This window comes from Molossus molossus, unplaced genomic scaffold, assembly GCF_014108415.1.
Source record: "Molossus molossus isolate mMolMol1 unplaced genomic scaffold, mMolMol1.p scaffold_m16_p_22, whole genome shotgun sequence".
Taxonomy (NCBI): Eukaryota; Metazoa; Chordata; class Mammalia; order Chiroptera; family Molossidae; genus Molossus; species Molossus molossus.
Window position 1 is genome coordinate 15527021 of NW_023425358.1, and position 16075 is coordinate 15543095.

At 49.1% G+C, this 16075-nt stretch overlaps 3 protein-coding genes across 6 annotated transcripts in view; 2 read left to right on the plus strand and 1 right to left on the minus strand.

Moving 5' to 3' along the window:
- The first annotated feature begins 1510 nt into the window (after positions 1-1510).
- Positions 1511-7840, plus strand: CUNH22orf39 (chromosome unknown C22orf39 homolog). 3 transcript variants are annotated; one of them, XM_036276145.1, is made up of 3 exons: positions 1511-1585; positions 1733-1900; positions 7660-7840. In XM_036276145.1, exons 1-3 carry the CDS (start codon positions 1562-1564, stop codon positions 7771-7773), a joined length of 306 nt encoding a protein of 101 aa, XP_036132038.1. In that variant the 5' UTR covers positions 1511-1561; the 3' UTR covers positions 7774-7840. The 3 variants fall into 3 exon arrangements, with proteins under 3 accessions (XP_036132038.1, XP_036132037.1, XP_036132039.1); XM_036276144.1 differs by lacking the exon at positions 7660-7840 and adding an exon at positions 4584-4915; XM_036276146.1 differs by lacking the exon at positions 7660-7840 and adding an exon at positions 4695-4915.
- MRPL40 (mitochondrial ribosomal protein L40) lies at positions 6538-10014 on the minus strand. Its single transcript, XM_036276143.1, has 4 exons — positions 9883-10014; positions 9224-9307; positions 7835-7993; positions 6538-6970 (listed from the first exon to the last, which is right to left on the minus strand). The coding sequence occupies exons 1-4, from the start codon at positions 9933-9935 to the stop codon at positions 6646-6648; spliced, it is 621 nt and encodes a 206-aa protein (XP_036132036.1). The 5' UTR covers positions 9936-10014; the 3' UTR covers positions 6538-6645.
- Positions 10015-10797: 783 nt separating this feature from the next.
- LOC118639744 (protein HIRA) overlaps positions 10798-16075 on the plus strand; it is a 93818-nt gene continuing 88540 nt past the window's right edge. For both annotated transcript variants that reach the window (XM_036276147.1, XM_036276148.1), the window contains exon 1: positions 10798-11094. In XM_036276147.1, coding sequence (XP_036132040.1) covers positions 11058-11094 — 37 coding nt within the window. In that variant the 5' untranslated portion in view covers positions 10798-11057. The remainder of the gene's footprint in view (positions 11095-16075) is intronic.

Consider the following 16075-nt stretch of genomic DNA (forward strand, 5'->3'; position numbering starts at 1 on the left):
CTCCTTGCAGGTGCCCCTCATTCCATCCTGCTGTTAGAAAAGAATTTGGGGGGGGGGGGTAATTCTGGACATTGTTGTCCTTCTGGACATCAAGGCTCTCTGATCCCTGGGGTGGGGATGGTCAGGCCCAGCAGAGTCTCCCCTTGTACCAGGGGTCCTTCTCTGAACAAGTCTCCCCCCAACATTCAGAAAAGAAGTAGATGGGCCACTGTAGGACAACAGCCCCAAGGTCCACCCATGTATCCTCAGAGAATGAGCACTGAAGGTCGCCATGATGACCAGGACTGGGCCCTGTGACCCAAAACGACACCACTGGTGATGGATGTGGTTTCAGAAGGCATGAAGTACCACTGTGATCTGACTCTTCACTTAAGGTTCACTAGCAGATAAAAACCTTTGGTGGGTTGGCGGCCTCTACTGGCAGGATCACATTGCCTGACGCATTGTCATTTTATGCATAATGAAGCTGGCCCTGGTTTTTTCTCCCCCTAGGCATCACGGACTGTACATGCAATGAAATCAGTCTTGTTTTTTTGCTGGAGGCACACACTCCTACCTGGGCCAGGGGTGGACCCTAACGATGGGTCTTCTGGTGGTACAGAGGGGTCACCTGGATCAAAAGTCTTGGTCTTTTTGGCTGTACCTTGGCCTGGAGCCTTATTGTCACACAGTGTCTTCTCCAAGTTTGGTCTGTGAGCCAACTTGGCACGACTCCAGATAAAATTGAAGATTCTGGCTCACCTGCAGGGCATCTGACCCAGTCTCAATCTTAGAAGGGGCCCAGCAACTGCCTTGTAAGGGGCTTCCCAACACACGATTAGGTTTGCGTACGTTGGAGAACCAACTTGCAGTGCTTTCTGTCTCAGTAAAACTTTCACTCCTAATCAGACCTACAAGCCGCCCTTGGACTTGTACCCCATGCCACTCACAGCCTCCAGGCCTTTGACCACCCCTACCTCTGTGCTCAGAATGCCCATCTCGCCTCTTCAACCTGGGTACCGTTGGGAGGTTATCCTGCACCCTAGGTACCCTACCCGCAACTCATGTCACGCCCAGCCAACCCCGGTCATTTTCTGAGTTCGAGTGGACATTACAGCAGTAGTCTTGGCAGTTTCGCGGCAGTTACTGCACAGTATGTGCTTACGACAATAAACCCAATCTTTAAGATTATGAAAATAATAGTCGCTGAAAAGAACTGGCCTGACCCGCGTTTCACAAACAGCCAACTTAACGTGGCGGTGCACCCGTGATGCCTATCAAGCACCGGGAAAACGCCATCTGTCAGTAGCACTCTGGCTGCGCTGGCTCTGCACGGAGCTTTCCTACCCTCCCAGCACAACCCCCTACCCTTCTGAGCTCCGCCCCTCCAAGCATGCGCCCCGTCCCCGGCTGTTATTGGCTGCCCTGCCCGGACGTCATGTTTATTGGCGCGTCTCAAGGAGGTGGCGAGGATTTAAATCGTCATATCTCTGAGTTCCTTGGTTTCTCACGCGGTGCGAGCTTCATCAGTCTTCATTGGCTAGCGGCCTGAAAACGGCGTGGGTCAGGTGCTCACCTGGACATGGCTGACCGCGGCGGCTGGCGGGTAAGTGTAGTGGGCTCCTGGGACCGGCGGGGGCCTCGTTGGACCGGGTGACCGGCTTAACCGAGCTCCCTCCCCGGTAAGGTTCGGGTTGGGGCTCCGGGGTGGGCGGTGCAGCGGCTTCCAGCTCAGGCGCACCACTCGCCGCAGACGCCGCGCCCCTGCGAAGCCTACCGCGCCGAGTGGCAGCTCTGTCGCAGCGCTGGGCACTTTCTGCACCACTACTACGTCCACGGCGAGCGGCCGGCCTGCGAGCAATGGCGACGCGACCTGGACAGCTGCCGTGAATGGAAGGATCGTCGGAGCACGGAGGCCCAGGTGCGCCCGGGAAGGGTGTGTGTGTGTGTGTGTGTGTGTGTGTGAGAGAGAGAGAGAGAGAGAGAGAGTGAGAGAGAGAGAGAGAGAGAGAGAGAGGGGGGGGGGGTTGGCGCTGAGCTGCCTGGGCGCGTCTCCAGGGCGTCCGAATGCACAGGCCACCCCTCGCCACGTTCCAGGTCCAGAGACTCTGGAGAGGAGCCCTGCCGGCTGGCCTCCTCTTTTTGTGCATTCCTCTCCCCCCCCCCCCCCCGAGAAATACCAGAAATTAGACTGGATTTTCAGACACTGAAAGACAAAGAGGAGAGTTGAAAGTGGTTTGGAAAGAATGGAAGGGTTCCCTAACAGTGTTAGGATTGTAAGCTGACCTGCAAAGGAAGTGATACTGCTGAGTCCCGAAAGACCAGGAACCAGCCTTAGCGGCCTTCACCCAGTCCTGGGGGGGGGGTTACACCGAGGAAAAGGTCCAGGTGCTTGGAGTAGGAGGGTAGGCTGTAGAGGGGTAGGATATGAGGCTGGAATGAGGCTGGAGATGTACCAGGGACCTGGTGGGCCTTTAAAAAGGGTTTAGATTCTAATTTAAACATGTGCTGCGAAGCATGATTTGTTTCATACCTTTAAAAGATCAGTCTGCTGCCATGGTGGGAGAGTGCATTATGGAGCGGCAAAGGACCAGTAAGGAGGTGGTTCTAGTTGTCTATGCATTCAGCAGAGACTTGAGATACTTGTCATGTTGGGCACTCTTGGGGATACAGGAGCGATAAGAATAGAGCACCTGCCCTCCTAGCACCTACAGTCTAATCTAGAGTACAGTGATGCCTTGGAGTTGTTGTGGGTGGGGAGATGGAGAGAAGCTGTGAGGGTGCAGTGCTTATGGGGAGTGTCTAGGGAAGGGGAGCCTACAGGATTGGTGGCTGCTTCAACATTGTTAAGTGTATGTTATTTCTGAAGCAGACAAACTGATGTGGAAACCACATTCTGTATAAAGGAAAATGTGACAAGTCCATAGTAAGTGGAAGTACAAAAAATGGAAAAGAGAACTTCCAGTCTGCATAGCAAGAAATTAGTAACTATTATATATGTATAAGCTCTTATATCATTAAGAAAAATGGGGATGGTTTCAGAATAGAAAAGTAGACAAATGATATGAAGAAGGAATTAATTTAAAAAGAAAACCAAATGGCCTGGTATAGAAGTTAAAACAACAGAATGTCAGAAGTGCTGATAGGGGTTTGGAGAGTCAGGTGTCCTTGTGCAGTGTTGGTAGAATGTCAGGAGTTCTGACTGTCTAAATGTCAAATGCATACCTTTTGACCCGTTTTACTTCTGGAAGTTTATCCTAGGGAAATAATTGGGTAACAGAATACAGTTAAAAGTTCAAAATGTCCATTTTGTTACTGTTTATGATTGTACAAAACCTGAAAGTGTCCTAAATTCCACTTACAGACATTATCCAAATAACTTCTTTCACACCATGGAGTATTACATAGACATTAAAAGGAAAAGAAAGTAAAATATTCTGGTGTGGAAAGGTGCCTCGGTGAAAAAAGCAAGTATACACTAGCCAGTAGATTATTGGGGGCGGCTGTCAATTTCACCTAGGGGACAGAGTTCTGGGAGTCTTTCATATTATACTTTGAATTTTTAATCACTTTTTAAACAAGAACAAAAACATGTGTTTGAGCTTAAGAAGACTGAGAAGGTGAAATTAATATGTGTAAAGAGGCCAGCATAGCCCCTGGCACCTACCAAGGGGCCCTGTGACAGTTGTGATATACTGCCCGCCCTGTGTTTATTTTGGGGAGAGTGGCATCTGTGGTCTGGACTCTTCTTCACCCCTCCAAGGCTCCCTGGACTTGTGTCTCTTGCCTGATCTTCCTCCCTCTGGCCACTCTTATTATATTTTTATTTTTTAAAAATTTTTTTCTTCTTTATTGATTTTACAAAGAGAGGAAGGGAGAGGGAGAGATAGAAATATTGATGAGAAAGAATATTGATTGGCCACCTCCTGAATGCCCCCCACTGGGGATTTGGCCCACAACCTGGGCATGTGCCCTGACCAGGAATTGAACCAGCGACCTCTTGGTGCATGGGTCGATGCTCAGCCACTGAGCCACACCGGTCGGGCTCTGGCCACTCTTTTAGACTTTTGTCTTTTCTTCCAGTTTAGCACCCAAGCAGCCTTAGCAAGTGAATTTGATTAGGTCAACAAAAGGCATCAAGCCCTGAGGCCCAGGAGAAGACATTTTTTAAATTTCCTCAAATTATGGTGATCTAAACAGTACAATTGACCTTTGAACAACGAGGTTTGAATTGCATGCCTCCACTAACTGTGGATTTTTAAGTGGACCTGTGCTGTTCAAAGGTCAACTGTATTTTCCACCCACAGTTGTGAATCCACATGTGCAAAAGCCAACTTAAGTTATACAGATTTTTAACTGTGGTGGGTTGGCACCCCTAGCCCCATATTGTTCAAGGGTCAACTGTAGTTTTTCATAGTAGCTCTGGAGAAAGTATGATCTGGATATGTGTATGCTAATCTGGAACAACCAAGGTGTATTAGATGGAAACAGTTTTGGAGTGGTCTGTTAATGCTCTGTTTGTCCATCTGTCTTTGGGAGACTGCTGAGGAGGGAGGTACAAGAACCATGTGAGGTGCAAAGTGACCAGGGTCTTCCTTGCACAGCGGTCCCTCTGTGAGAGCGAGCGTGGGAGAGTCCAGGCTGCAAGAAAGCACGCCCTGGTGTGGACCCCGAGGCAAAGGCCCCCTGCAGACTGGCATCTCCCTCTGCCGCAGGATGAGAAAGACGAATGACAAGCACCCCTGCATGGCTTCCTCCGGTCTGTTTAAAGTAGGCTATTGCACGACCCTAAGGACTCTGACTGGCCCAAATATTCTAGTTGGTACCTGGGAGCTTCACCTGGCTTGGAACACAGAGCTCAACGTCTCCAACGCTACTTGTCCAACCCTCACCTGCATTCAGAGTACCCCACTGCTGCCATGTTCTGGAAGACAGTTTTGCCCACTGCACAGCTTCCAGGAAGCCAAGCACCACTATGGATTGCTGTGAACAGCCAGGTGGGGCTGTCTCATGCTCCTCCCCACCTCCCCTCCCCCAACACAATAGCACAGGAGATGGCCATCCTAAGGTCTAGAATTCTCAGGTAAATCCGTGGACACATAATGGGGTCAGAATGCAGTAACTAAATGGTTGTGTGGCCATGAACACCTTACCTGGCCCTGGTTTGGTGGTGACCATGCATTGCCAGCCACTGGCGCTCACACTTGGCTATGGCCCACTCGCTCAGTTCCTCTGCAGACACAGGTGGAGCGTACCTCTGTATCAGCAAGCTGCATCTTATAAGCTCACAGGAGGTGAGATTCCAGTTTTTAAGAAATGTACACAGCTACAGAACACACCTTGCCTAAAAAGGGTTCATGGCCTCTTGGATGAAGAAACCCAAACACAGGACATATGGAATTTTGGTCTGCTTCCCTAAAATTCCCCCTGATCATTTTTAGAAAATGTGGAATATGTCAAAAGCCATTCTACACATTCAATTCCAAATGGAAGCTGAAAATTAAATCAAGGTGGTTGTTGAGATTGTTAAATTTCATGTCTGACTACTGGGACAGTGTTAAAATGAGGTCATTAGGGTAGGCCATAATCCAGTATGACTAGAGAGGGACAACCATGTGAGGACACAATGAATAGGTGGTCATCTACAGGCCAAGGAAAGAGGCATTCAGAGAAACCAACCCTGCTGGTACCTCAATCTTGGGAGTTCTAGCTTCCAGAACAGAAATGTCTGTTTCAGCCACACAGGCTGTGGCATTTTTTTCTGGCAGCCCCAGAACTGTCACCATCCCAGACTAACAGCACTCGAAAAGGAGTCCTCAGCCCCCGGCCTCTCACCCTCCTGTGGGACATAGCAACTTTGTTAGTGTGTCCCTGGCTTGCCCCACTCTCTTCAGCCTCCCTCCCCAGTTTAAAATGCTGAGCTGGTCCCACTGTTGATGTGAGGAAGTTCATGTGTTCTGTCTGCCTCACCCAGGAAGGCCCTGCCTCTCTGCCACCTTTGCAGACAACAAAGAACATACAGCCCGCACATCCTTCACCTTTGTTTCTTGGGGTCATTTTGTGCCTCCTGCTGGGGGCATCTGCCCCACACAATTGGAATCTTATTTTTATCGGGGGCAATGGTCAACACTTGGTCATCCTCTCCTCAGTACCTGGCAAGGAAGGGCAGCATGGGGGAGAGGGTATGAATGAGGACATCTGTAATAGTGTAAACAATAAAAATAAAGTAAAAGAAGAAATTTTTTTTAAAAGGGCAGCAGCCCTGGCCAGTTTTCCTCAGCAGTTAGAGCATCGGCCTGTGGACCAGAGTCCCAGGTTCGGTTTCCACTAAGGGCATGTACCTTGGTTGCAGTTTGTCCCTGGCCCCGGTTGGGGTCGTGTGGATAGCAACCACTCGATGTGTCTCTCTCACATTGATGTTTCTCTCTATCTGAAGATAAAATGCAAAAATATCCTCAGATGAGGATAAAAATAATACCAAAAAAAAGGGCAGCACGTCTCACCCCCATCCATACTCAGGTGAATTAATTTTGACTCTAACATAAGACAAAGAGACACTTGATTAAACTTACATTTATTTTCAGCATGCCTGATTCTGACAAGCAGACTTGAGCTCTGTTCATTCTGGCTCTCAAGGGCAGCATATTCAGACAGCTGCCTGCAGCTCTACCTCTTAAACTCCACCTGTGTGTACACCTTGGTGATGTCGTGGTACCTGCCTTCTGGGGGCTGGTAGTTGGAGACTGGTGGTGTGTAATCTGGCCCTTCTCTCTCAAAGGGGAACAGACTGGGGTCTCGCTTGATGGCCTCTACATGGAGCTCCTGGGACGTGAGTTGCAGCTCCTGCAGAGCTTCCTGTTGGGCCTCAAGGATGCATTTGATGGCTTCTCTCTCCATCTCATGCTCTCGCTGCTTGTACAGGGACCACTTCTTCAGAAGCAAAGCTCTCCGCTCAACCTCCTCAAAGGAGAGCTCTACCTGAGGTCGCTGTCTGGGAACACACAAATCCAAAGGTGTGAAGCTAGGGAGCACTGAACTCACTGCCCAGGGAGTCTGGGTGACTGCATAAGGCCCAAGCATCCTCCCTGCCAGACACAGATGGAACTTAGAAAAGAAAGTGAAAGTTTGGGACAAATTAAGGAATGGAATGTTGAATGGGGCAACAACTGTAATAGATGCTAGGAACCACTGCCATTTGCTTTACATGGATGAGACTGATCCTCTGAAGACTCTGATAGCACTTTCTCTTTCCCAGGCAGAGACTACATTTGGTGAAAGGTGACTTTGGAGAAAAGTAAAATGGTATGATGAAAACAGACACCAAAGTTCCAGGGAGTTAAGAGCCTATATTAGCCCTGGAGTACCAAAAGACACCTGCCATGTCCCACTTGTATGGCAAGTTGCTACTTTATAAATATACACACTTTTATAAGATAGCAACCCTGCCAGCCATGAACACAACACATCCCAACTGTGAGCATTTCCATCGCAAAGCAAGAGGCTAAGGGGTTTCTACCATCAGGATGGGCAAGGCCTGCAGACCCAAGGGCCAAATTATCAGTCACAACTACAACTTCTCTTGCAAAAAAAAGCAGTAAGAACTTTTGAGCAGTGTTAATACGAACTCAGGCATTTGGCCTGGCTTATCAAATAATTATTGAGTTTCCTTCCCACATTCAGGCATTCAAGAGCACCATCCAGAAATGTTTTCCACCTCCCATGAGACACAATGAGAAAAGGACTCAGCCCAAGCCTACTGACCCCTTCCCATCACCTGGTGTGAACTGCAGGTAGAACTACATTTAGGTGATGGAACTCCTTTGCCCTGAGGACCTCAACCCTAGAGGACTCTTACCTCACTTTATCCAAGAACCTTACAGGTGTAATAAAATCTTCAATGGGAATTAGCTCCTGGCTAGCCTTCTCCAATTTTCGGATCCTCTTTTTCAAACGGTCCTTTACAGCTTGGTCTTTTTTAGGATCTACCTTCTTCTTCTTTCGCAGAGGCTCTGCTCTAATGGATAAAGCAAACATTAAAAATTTTCGTCAGTCTCACAAACATGCTGAGACATGGCACTAGGTAAAGTACCCCAAACTTGTACTGAGATCTCCACTGGGAAATGAATTGTGTATGGTCCTAACCTCATAAGCTGAGAGTGGTAGGGAAATGGACTCCACCCCAGGGTCCTTGTGAGAACTGTGTGGATACTATCAACCCAGGAAGGGGTGGGAAAGCTTCATGGGGCATGAGGGTATAAATTAAAGGGAAGTGCTCATCTTTAGTGCTAGAGTTCAGGTGTGCCTTGGGATTGCACTGGAAAGTGCAAATACCAAACTGATACATTAGTAGCTAATTACATCTTTTTTCTTTCTTTCTTGATTTTAGAGAGAGAAGAAGGGAGAGGGGGCGAGATAAAAACATCTGTGGCCACCTTCTGCATGCCCCCCACTGGGGATATGGCCCACAACCTGGGCATGTGCCCTGACTGGGAATCGAACCAGCAACCTCTTGGTGCATGGGTCAATGCTCAACCACTGAGCCACACCACCCAGGCACTAATTACATCTTAAACAGATTTGTGATTTATAAAAATTATTTCGCCCCTGGCTGGTTTGCTCAGTGGTTTGAGCATCAGCCCACAGACCAAAGTGTTGCGGGTTCAATCCCCAGCTCTGGTCAGGATCGTGTGAGAGGCAACCAAGGACCATCTGTCTCTCCCCACCCTCCCTCTCTTCCACTCTAGCTAAACAATCAATGGAAAAATGTTCCTACTTTGGGGGATTTATTAACAAATGTTCCCATCCTAGAACATTAACAAAAGTCTGATTTACTCTCAGGAACACCTCTAGTATGGTGATAATTTAAGAATAATCAAATCCTCTAGCATCAAGACCAAAATTTTTTAAATCGAGTCTACCCCCCCCCCCCCAACTTCTCCAGGGAGTCAGAAATGGAATGCCCATAGAGAACAGAAGTTTATGCCCTTTAAAAACACACAAGAATCTATTCAAAGGTAATTAAATTTCATTTAAACTATTTTTACTTTTAATTTTTGTTTTCTGATTACAGACAGCAGCAGTATTCCATACAGAGAATGATGAGAGATAGAAAAACATTTAGCTGAATCTGTGAAGTGTTGTAGGCTATTAGTTTTGCAAACCAAAGAGTAGTTTGTTCTTTTCAAATGCACGTCCATTTCCCGCTGACACCCCCAAAAGAGGTCCGACCCATAGTTGAGTTTACCTCAAAGGAATGAGTTCCCAGAAAGACAGTAATGAAGCTCGCTGGTGAGTCTCTCTAATCTGTGTCTGCCAAATTCCCAGACGCCTGAAAAAGATAAGAATATATATATAAACATCTGATTCTCCCCACTAAACAGAAGAAAAAAATGTTTACAATGCCCTCAAAACCCAAGGCACTCGTAACTGCTAGATGTGACAGCAAAGTCAATATGGGAGGTTTCTCAAAATTCTCCCTTCACGCCCTGGCCGGTTTGGCTCAGCGGTTGGAGCGTCGACCTGCGGTCCATAGAGACCCGGGTTCGGTTCCCGCTAGGGGCGTGTGCCTCGGTTGCAGTTTGTCCCCAGCCCTGGTTGGTTGTGCGGGTGGCGACCACTCGATGTGTCCCTTTCACATCGATGTTTCTCTCTCTCTCCCTCCCACTCTACCTGAACAACAACAAAAATTCTCCGTTCACACCAGTGTAACTAATTAGGCAGGGTCCTTGATCGCCAGAGTCCTTGGATTTTCATCCACAGGAAGAGCCTCAGGAAGAGGTGGGATCGGTCAGTTTATTTCTTAGACATCCGCAGACAAGGGCAGGCGAGACCAAGACCAGCTCGCGCAGAGTTCCCCGCGCGTGCCCGGGCCAAACCCCGCGAAACAGTCAGGTGCGCACTCACCAGCCCGGCGAACGCAGAGCACACGCGACAGCTCCCAGTACCCTGGCGGCCATGGCTCCTAAGGCAGCCAACTGGCTGCTTCCGGGCGCGCACCTTGGCGGTCCGGCCCGCGGTGCCTCGCGCTACGGTCCGGCCACCCCGTCGATTCACATTCTAGCGTTCCTGCCTGGGGCGCGAGCTGTGAAATACTGGATCACGCTTGGTCCCGCCCCGTCGTAGAGGCAGCGCACGGGCACGCCCCCAACGGAGGGTTGGATCACGCCTGGCCCTTCCCCAGGCGCCGGTGTGGGCCCTCTCTTCTGCCGCTGCCCGGCGCAGCGATCCCGCATGTCACTCCCCTACCTAGTCGGACTGCACCCCTGCAGTGCGACCAGAGTGGCTAAAGGAATGTACTTCTATTCCAGATCTAAGTATCCACATCTGTGAAAATGGTCCCGATCTTCCAATAAACGCACCACCTCGGCCTACCCCGTGATCCTACCCGGGTCTGGGTCATCTCCCTGCATTCATTCAATCCTGGCACCGCGGCTGCCGCCCGCCGGCGGCTGCACCCAGGCGCCAGCACGTGGCCTGGCGCTCGCGAGATGCCCAATAAACGCGTGTTGATGAATGACGGAAGCTAGTTAATCAGTCGGACTAGTAATCAGCGAGGTACAGCTGGAAAAGAGGCGGCCCACCCTACTCCGACCTTGTCTGGCATCGCCGACTTGGGCTGCAACTCGAGGCCCCCTCGCCCGCCGCGGTACCAGCCGACCCTCCCCCTCGTCCGCCGTTGCTCCCGGGCTGAATCCGAAGCGGAGCCGCCCTGTGCTGTCCCAGCCAGCGGAGTAGCCTGGGCGGCCCCGTCCGCGTGGGGAGCAGTTTCCCGCCGGGGCGATTTGGCAGGTGCGCGCCGTGACTTCCGGCGTTGCCCGGGAGCTGCCGGAGGAGGAGCGGCGCAGGGGATGCGGCGGTGGCGGCGGCGGTGGCGGCCAAGCGCTGGGGGCGGCTGTGGCGGCGGCCTGGGGCGCGAGCCGGCGATGTCGTGGCGGCACTGAGGGCGCGGGGTGGGCGGCGGCTGGAGGGCGGGCGGCGCGGGAGGAAGCGGCGGTGGTGGCTCCATGGCCCGCGCGCGTTGAAGGACGCGGCTCTCGCCTCAGCCCGGTGGCGGCGGCGGCGGCGGCGGCGGCCGAACAATGAAGCTCCTGAAGCCGACCTGGGTCAACCACAATGGTGAGTGAACGCAGGGGTCTCAGGAGGCCGAGCCTGGCGACAGATCGGGGTTTGAAGTCGGGTTGGTGCCGCGCGCAGGCCGTGCCCGCCTTGCGCCCGACGCCTGGTGCCCGGTGCCCTAGTCGCAGAGCGGGAGGTAACGGACTTTGTCCTCCGAGCGGGAAGACCGGCGAGCCCCGGCACGTGCTCCGCCTGGCTGCGGCGAAGTCCGCCTCCGCCCTAGCACTTGCGCTGAACCCTCAACTACCCACTGCCCACCCGTGGTCCGTGGAGGCGTCGCGGCCTGGCTTTGGGGAGCGGCCCTTGGGCGCCAGCCAGCTCCTGCCACTTGTCTGCATCAGCCAGGATGTGCTCAGATGGTTCGTTTTGTGAAACCTGGGCGCAACCTCTGTTGTAACCTTTCATTGGCGGGGTGAAGACCTGAAATCTGCATGTCTCTGCCATGCCACAGGGGCTGTTACTGCTCAGACTGAGGCCTGGATCAGGTGACAGTGCCCCCAGATGGGGGGCTTTGGCTCAGGGCTGAGATCCCCAGCCGAGGCACCACGTTTATTCTGAGCAGGGGCATCAGGGTGACTTGGGTTGGGGCCTAAAGGGCGCAGGTGTGTTCTAGGAAAGGGGCTTCCTTAGTTATGTGGCAGTGGCCCCAAAGCACACCTGGGGGAACAGACTCTTACAGTCCTCTGGTTGAGAAAAGACTGTGTGTGGTACAGAGAAACCTTTGGTAAATAGCAGTTTTGTTGTAGTTCTTCCTTGTTGGCACAATTGCAGGAGTTGGTCCCTACCCCACCCCCAAGCCCCCAGGGAGGTGAGGGAAGACTGCCTCCATCCTATGTTGACAGTACAGAAGCCCAAGGAGCATTCCTCCAGCATAAGGCCTGTAGCCGATTCCAGACTGTCTCTGACTGCTGATAGGCAAAGGGTCACCCCAAGCCTGTCTTGTTCCTCATTTCTGCTTTGCAGTGCTGCTAGACTGAGCTAGTTTTCTTTTAGAGCAAGTAGAGTAGATGCTTTTGCCTTTTTTGTACAAGTAGCTTTTCAGTTTTGAACCTGGTCCAGGTGTTGCTCTCTGCTTCTGCAACTGAACTGAACATCCATGTTCTTTCTGTCAGAAGTGCCCTCCATTTCCATCTCCTTGTGTGATGTCTTTCTCATTTTTCAGGACCCAGGTGAGGTCACCTTTTCAGTTTGTTACCATTCCTCCTGAGTTACTCCACTAGATGTGCTCTGTGCCTGTAGGTGTACTTTCCATATGCCCCCAGGGTGGGGACTGCCTCTTTTCTCACTCTATTCCCTGCCATACTCAGCAGTGTCTTCCACATAAAGGATGTACGATAAATGTCAACTATAACAGGTAAGAAAGATGAGATTTTTGTAATTTATGAAGACACAGTTAGGTTTAGTGTGCATGAAAGCAAAAGTTGTGAACTTGAGTTTCATTTCTCCTGTGTTGATTTCCTGATGTGTAGTGTGCAGATCTTTCTCTGGAGTATTGGGAAAATGTTCAGTAATTATAAATTATGGTGCTTGTGAATCAGGAAAGGAAAATTTTCATTATGAACTAATTTGTTGTGTAAGTGAAAATCTAAAGTAATTTTTATTTTAAAATAAAAATTTTGCCTAGATCAGTTTGTATGTATAGTCAGTCTGCCCTTCTCCAGTCTCTCTTCAACCTTGTGCCATATAATTTCTAACTTTGTGATAAGCCCCTTTGTAGGATACAAATTTTATGCTGTGTAAAAATAAGTCAGGATGCTTCAGTGATTCTCTAAGTACAAATGAGTGAGCGTCTACAATCAGGCCAGTAGCCAAACATCCCAGCCCAGCAGAGTGGGCAGTGCAGTAGGCCCAGGCCTCTTGTTGCTGTGGCCTCTCCATATTTCTAGGATGGAACTTGATATCTGCTCAGCCTTCTTCACAGTATAATTGTGATGTTTGGTTGGGAAGGTAGACACAAAAGTGCACCCCGGAGTATACATGCTTTAGAAATCTAAGACAATTTTTTTTTAAAGCTGGAATTTAACTTCTTTTAAATTTAACTTCTTTGTTAAATTTCCTTTCTTTTAAAATCTGAAATTAACCGTTGTCTCATCATGTATTCAGAGAACTGGGGTGTTCAGAGAACTGTCAGGGTAAATTACCATTACCCTGAAGGAAATTATCATGGTCTGGATTACTGATCATTCCTTTTTTTTTTTTTAATCCTCATGAGGACATTTTTGCTTTTCTCTTTCAGATAGAGCGGGAGGGAGAGAGGGAAGAGAGAGAGAGAAACATTGATGTGAGAGAGACACATCCTTGGGTTGCCACCCACACAACCCCACCTGGGACCGGGGACATGCCCTTAGCGGGAACCGAGGTACATGCCCTTAGTGGGAACCGAACCCGGGTCTCTCCGGTCTGCGGGCCAACGCTCTAACCGCTGAGCCAAACTGGCCAGGGCCGATCAGTTCTTTAAAAATTGGTGAATAGCCCTGGCCGGTTTGGCTCAGCAGTTAGAGCATCGGCCCGCAGACCAGAGAGACCCGGGTTCAGTTCCCACTAAGGGCATGTACCTCGGTTGCAGTTTGTCCCCGGCCCTGGTGGGGTTGTGCGGGTGGCAACCACTCAATGTGTCCCTTTCACATCGATGTTTCTCTCTCTCTCCCTCCTACTCTATCTGAACAAAAAGTGGAAAAATGTCCTCGGGTGAGGATAAAAAAAAAATTGGTGAATAGTGAGAGCTGCTGAGGGCAGGAGCTCCTTAGCCCAGAAGCCAGAGTAGTAGGTGCTTTGGATTAACAAACCACAAAGACCATGGTGCTTTGGAAGGGACATCATTTCACTTTCTGACTTTCTTACTCTGCAAGTCTCCTGACTTGTTATGTGGCATGACATACTTTTTCTGGTGTCTGAGAGTCCAAAGAGGGATGGAGCAAGAGAGCCCAGCAAATTCTCTGTGGAGGCAGATTCATTCAGACAGGGTGGGAAGGGCAGCTAGAATAGGCAGGATTGAGGCAAAGTGAGAAGTATATGTTGGGGTGTAGGCATACTTTCAGTCTTCATTTTCCTGGCTGATAATGGTGGCAAGACCTTTCCTTTAAGGTTTCTCAACCTCAGCACTGTTGATGTTTTGGGGCATATAATTGTTCTGTATATGGTAGGATATTAGCATCCCTGGCCTCTACCCGTCAGATGTCAGAGGCACACATCCCTCCATACACACCCAGTTGTGACAACCAGAAATGTTTCCAGATATTGCCAATGTCCCATGGTGGTCAGAATCACTCCAGTTGAGAATCTCTGCTCAATGGTGATCAGTAAGTTAATGAATTTTGAATCATACTGGGTTCAAGATGCCATCATTTAGGCCCAGCTGGTGTGGCTCAGTGGTTGAGCGTCGACCTATGCACTAAGAGGTCACTGGTTTGGTTCCCAGTCAGGGCACATGCCCACATTGTGAGCCGGGTCCCCAGTCGGGCATGCAGGAGGCAGCCTATCGATATTCTCTCTTATCAGTGTTTCTTTCTCTGTCTCTTTCTCCATTCCTCTCTCTCCAAAAATCAAATCAATCAATCAATAAGATGCCATCATTTAGTAGCTGTAAATTCTTAGGATTGTGATTCCACTTCTGGACCTTGGTAAAGTTGAATAAATATAAAAATTCACCCCTATCATTTCATACTCTACCCAAAGAATTCCTTAAGGTATGTAATAAGAGCTAATAATATTTATGATTTATATAGAAGTTAGGGGCCAGACACTGTTCATACGCATGTTTACTCTCTGTTTGTATATATAGTATTCTTTACATTTAACTTTATTTGAGGGTTGGCCAAAATAAGATTCATTTCTTAGTTAGGTTATGACCATATATTGGTCAGAAAGTGAAAGGAACTGGGATTTTGGTTGTAGAAAAATATAGTTTGTATTGATGTATTTAAGAAATTTTATTGAGATGGGTTCTTCCCATCCCTGGGCCTTTGTTGCTAAGAGTTTTTTTCTGGTATTCTCACCTCTGGGCAGCCAGTGTTCATGCTCAGCTTTTCAGTGAAGTTCATTCTAACCAGAAGGACCAGGACTGAAAGAACTCTCATGCCCCTGTGGCCTCTGGCTTACACTTTGATGGCAGTGTTGTAAAAGGTGTTTGGCAAATTTTCAATAATGGGACAATTTGTCAATTAATCAGATTGCATTGAGGTGTGTTTTCTCTCCTGTCCTGTGTTTGCATTATTTTTTTTCCCCTACCCTATCTCATTCTTGACAGGATTTTAAAACATCCTAACATACTTTGCATCTGGGTGAAAATAAATAAGTTAGCTTGAAGGGGAAATGGGGGGAGGATGGTACAGTAATGAAGCCAGGACTTGGTCTGGAAAGGCACCCCCGCACAGCTACTGGAGGAGTACCACAGACCTATCTCAGAGAATAGACTGGGAGGGATCCTGATGGTGATATCTTGTGATTGCACTGGTTGTTAAGGTAAACTTTGCATTTGCTGTAGATCAAGGGTTCTCAAATAGGCCAATGTCTGGAGACATTTTTGGTTTTCACAGCTGAGGGGAGTGGGAGCTACTGGTATCTAGTGGGTAGAGGACAAGACTGCTGCTGAACACCCTACAGAGTATAGGACATCATCTGTAGTGCTCTAGATAAGAATATCTTTGGGGGTTTTTGTTGTTGTTGTTTTTTGCCTTTTCATGTATCTGTCTCATCATTCCAATTAAATTGTTTCTTGAGGACAAGAGTTTTGCCCTTTATTTGGAGTCAGTCTTGTTCATGAGTCTCTGTGCTGTGCTGCTCACCAAATGTGTAAGGAAAGATTCTTTTGATCTCTTTTCCTGATCTTTTAAATGAAGCCAATAACACCTGCCTCCCCTCTACTTATGAAGGCCCGGGAAATGTGAGCTGGCTTTATACTGTGTCTCACTGACTTATACCTGATGACAATAGATCATACTCAGAAGAGAATTCAGAAGAAAACTGGGTGAGATTTTGCCTT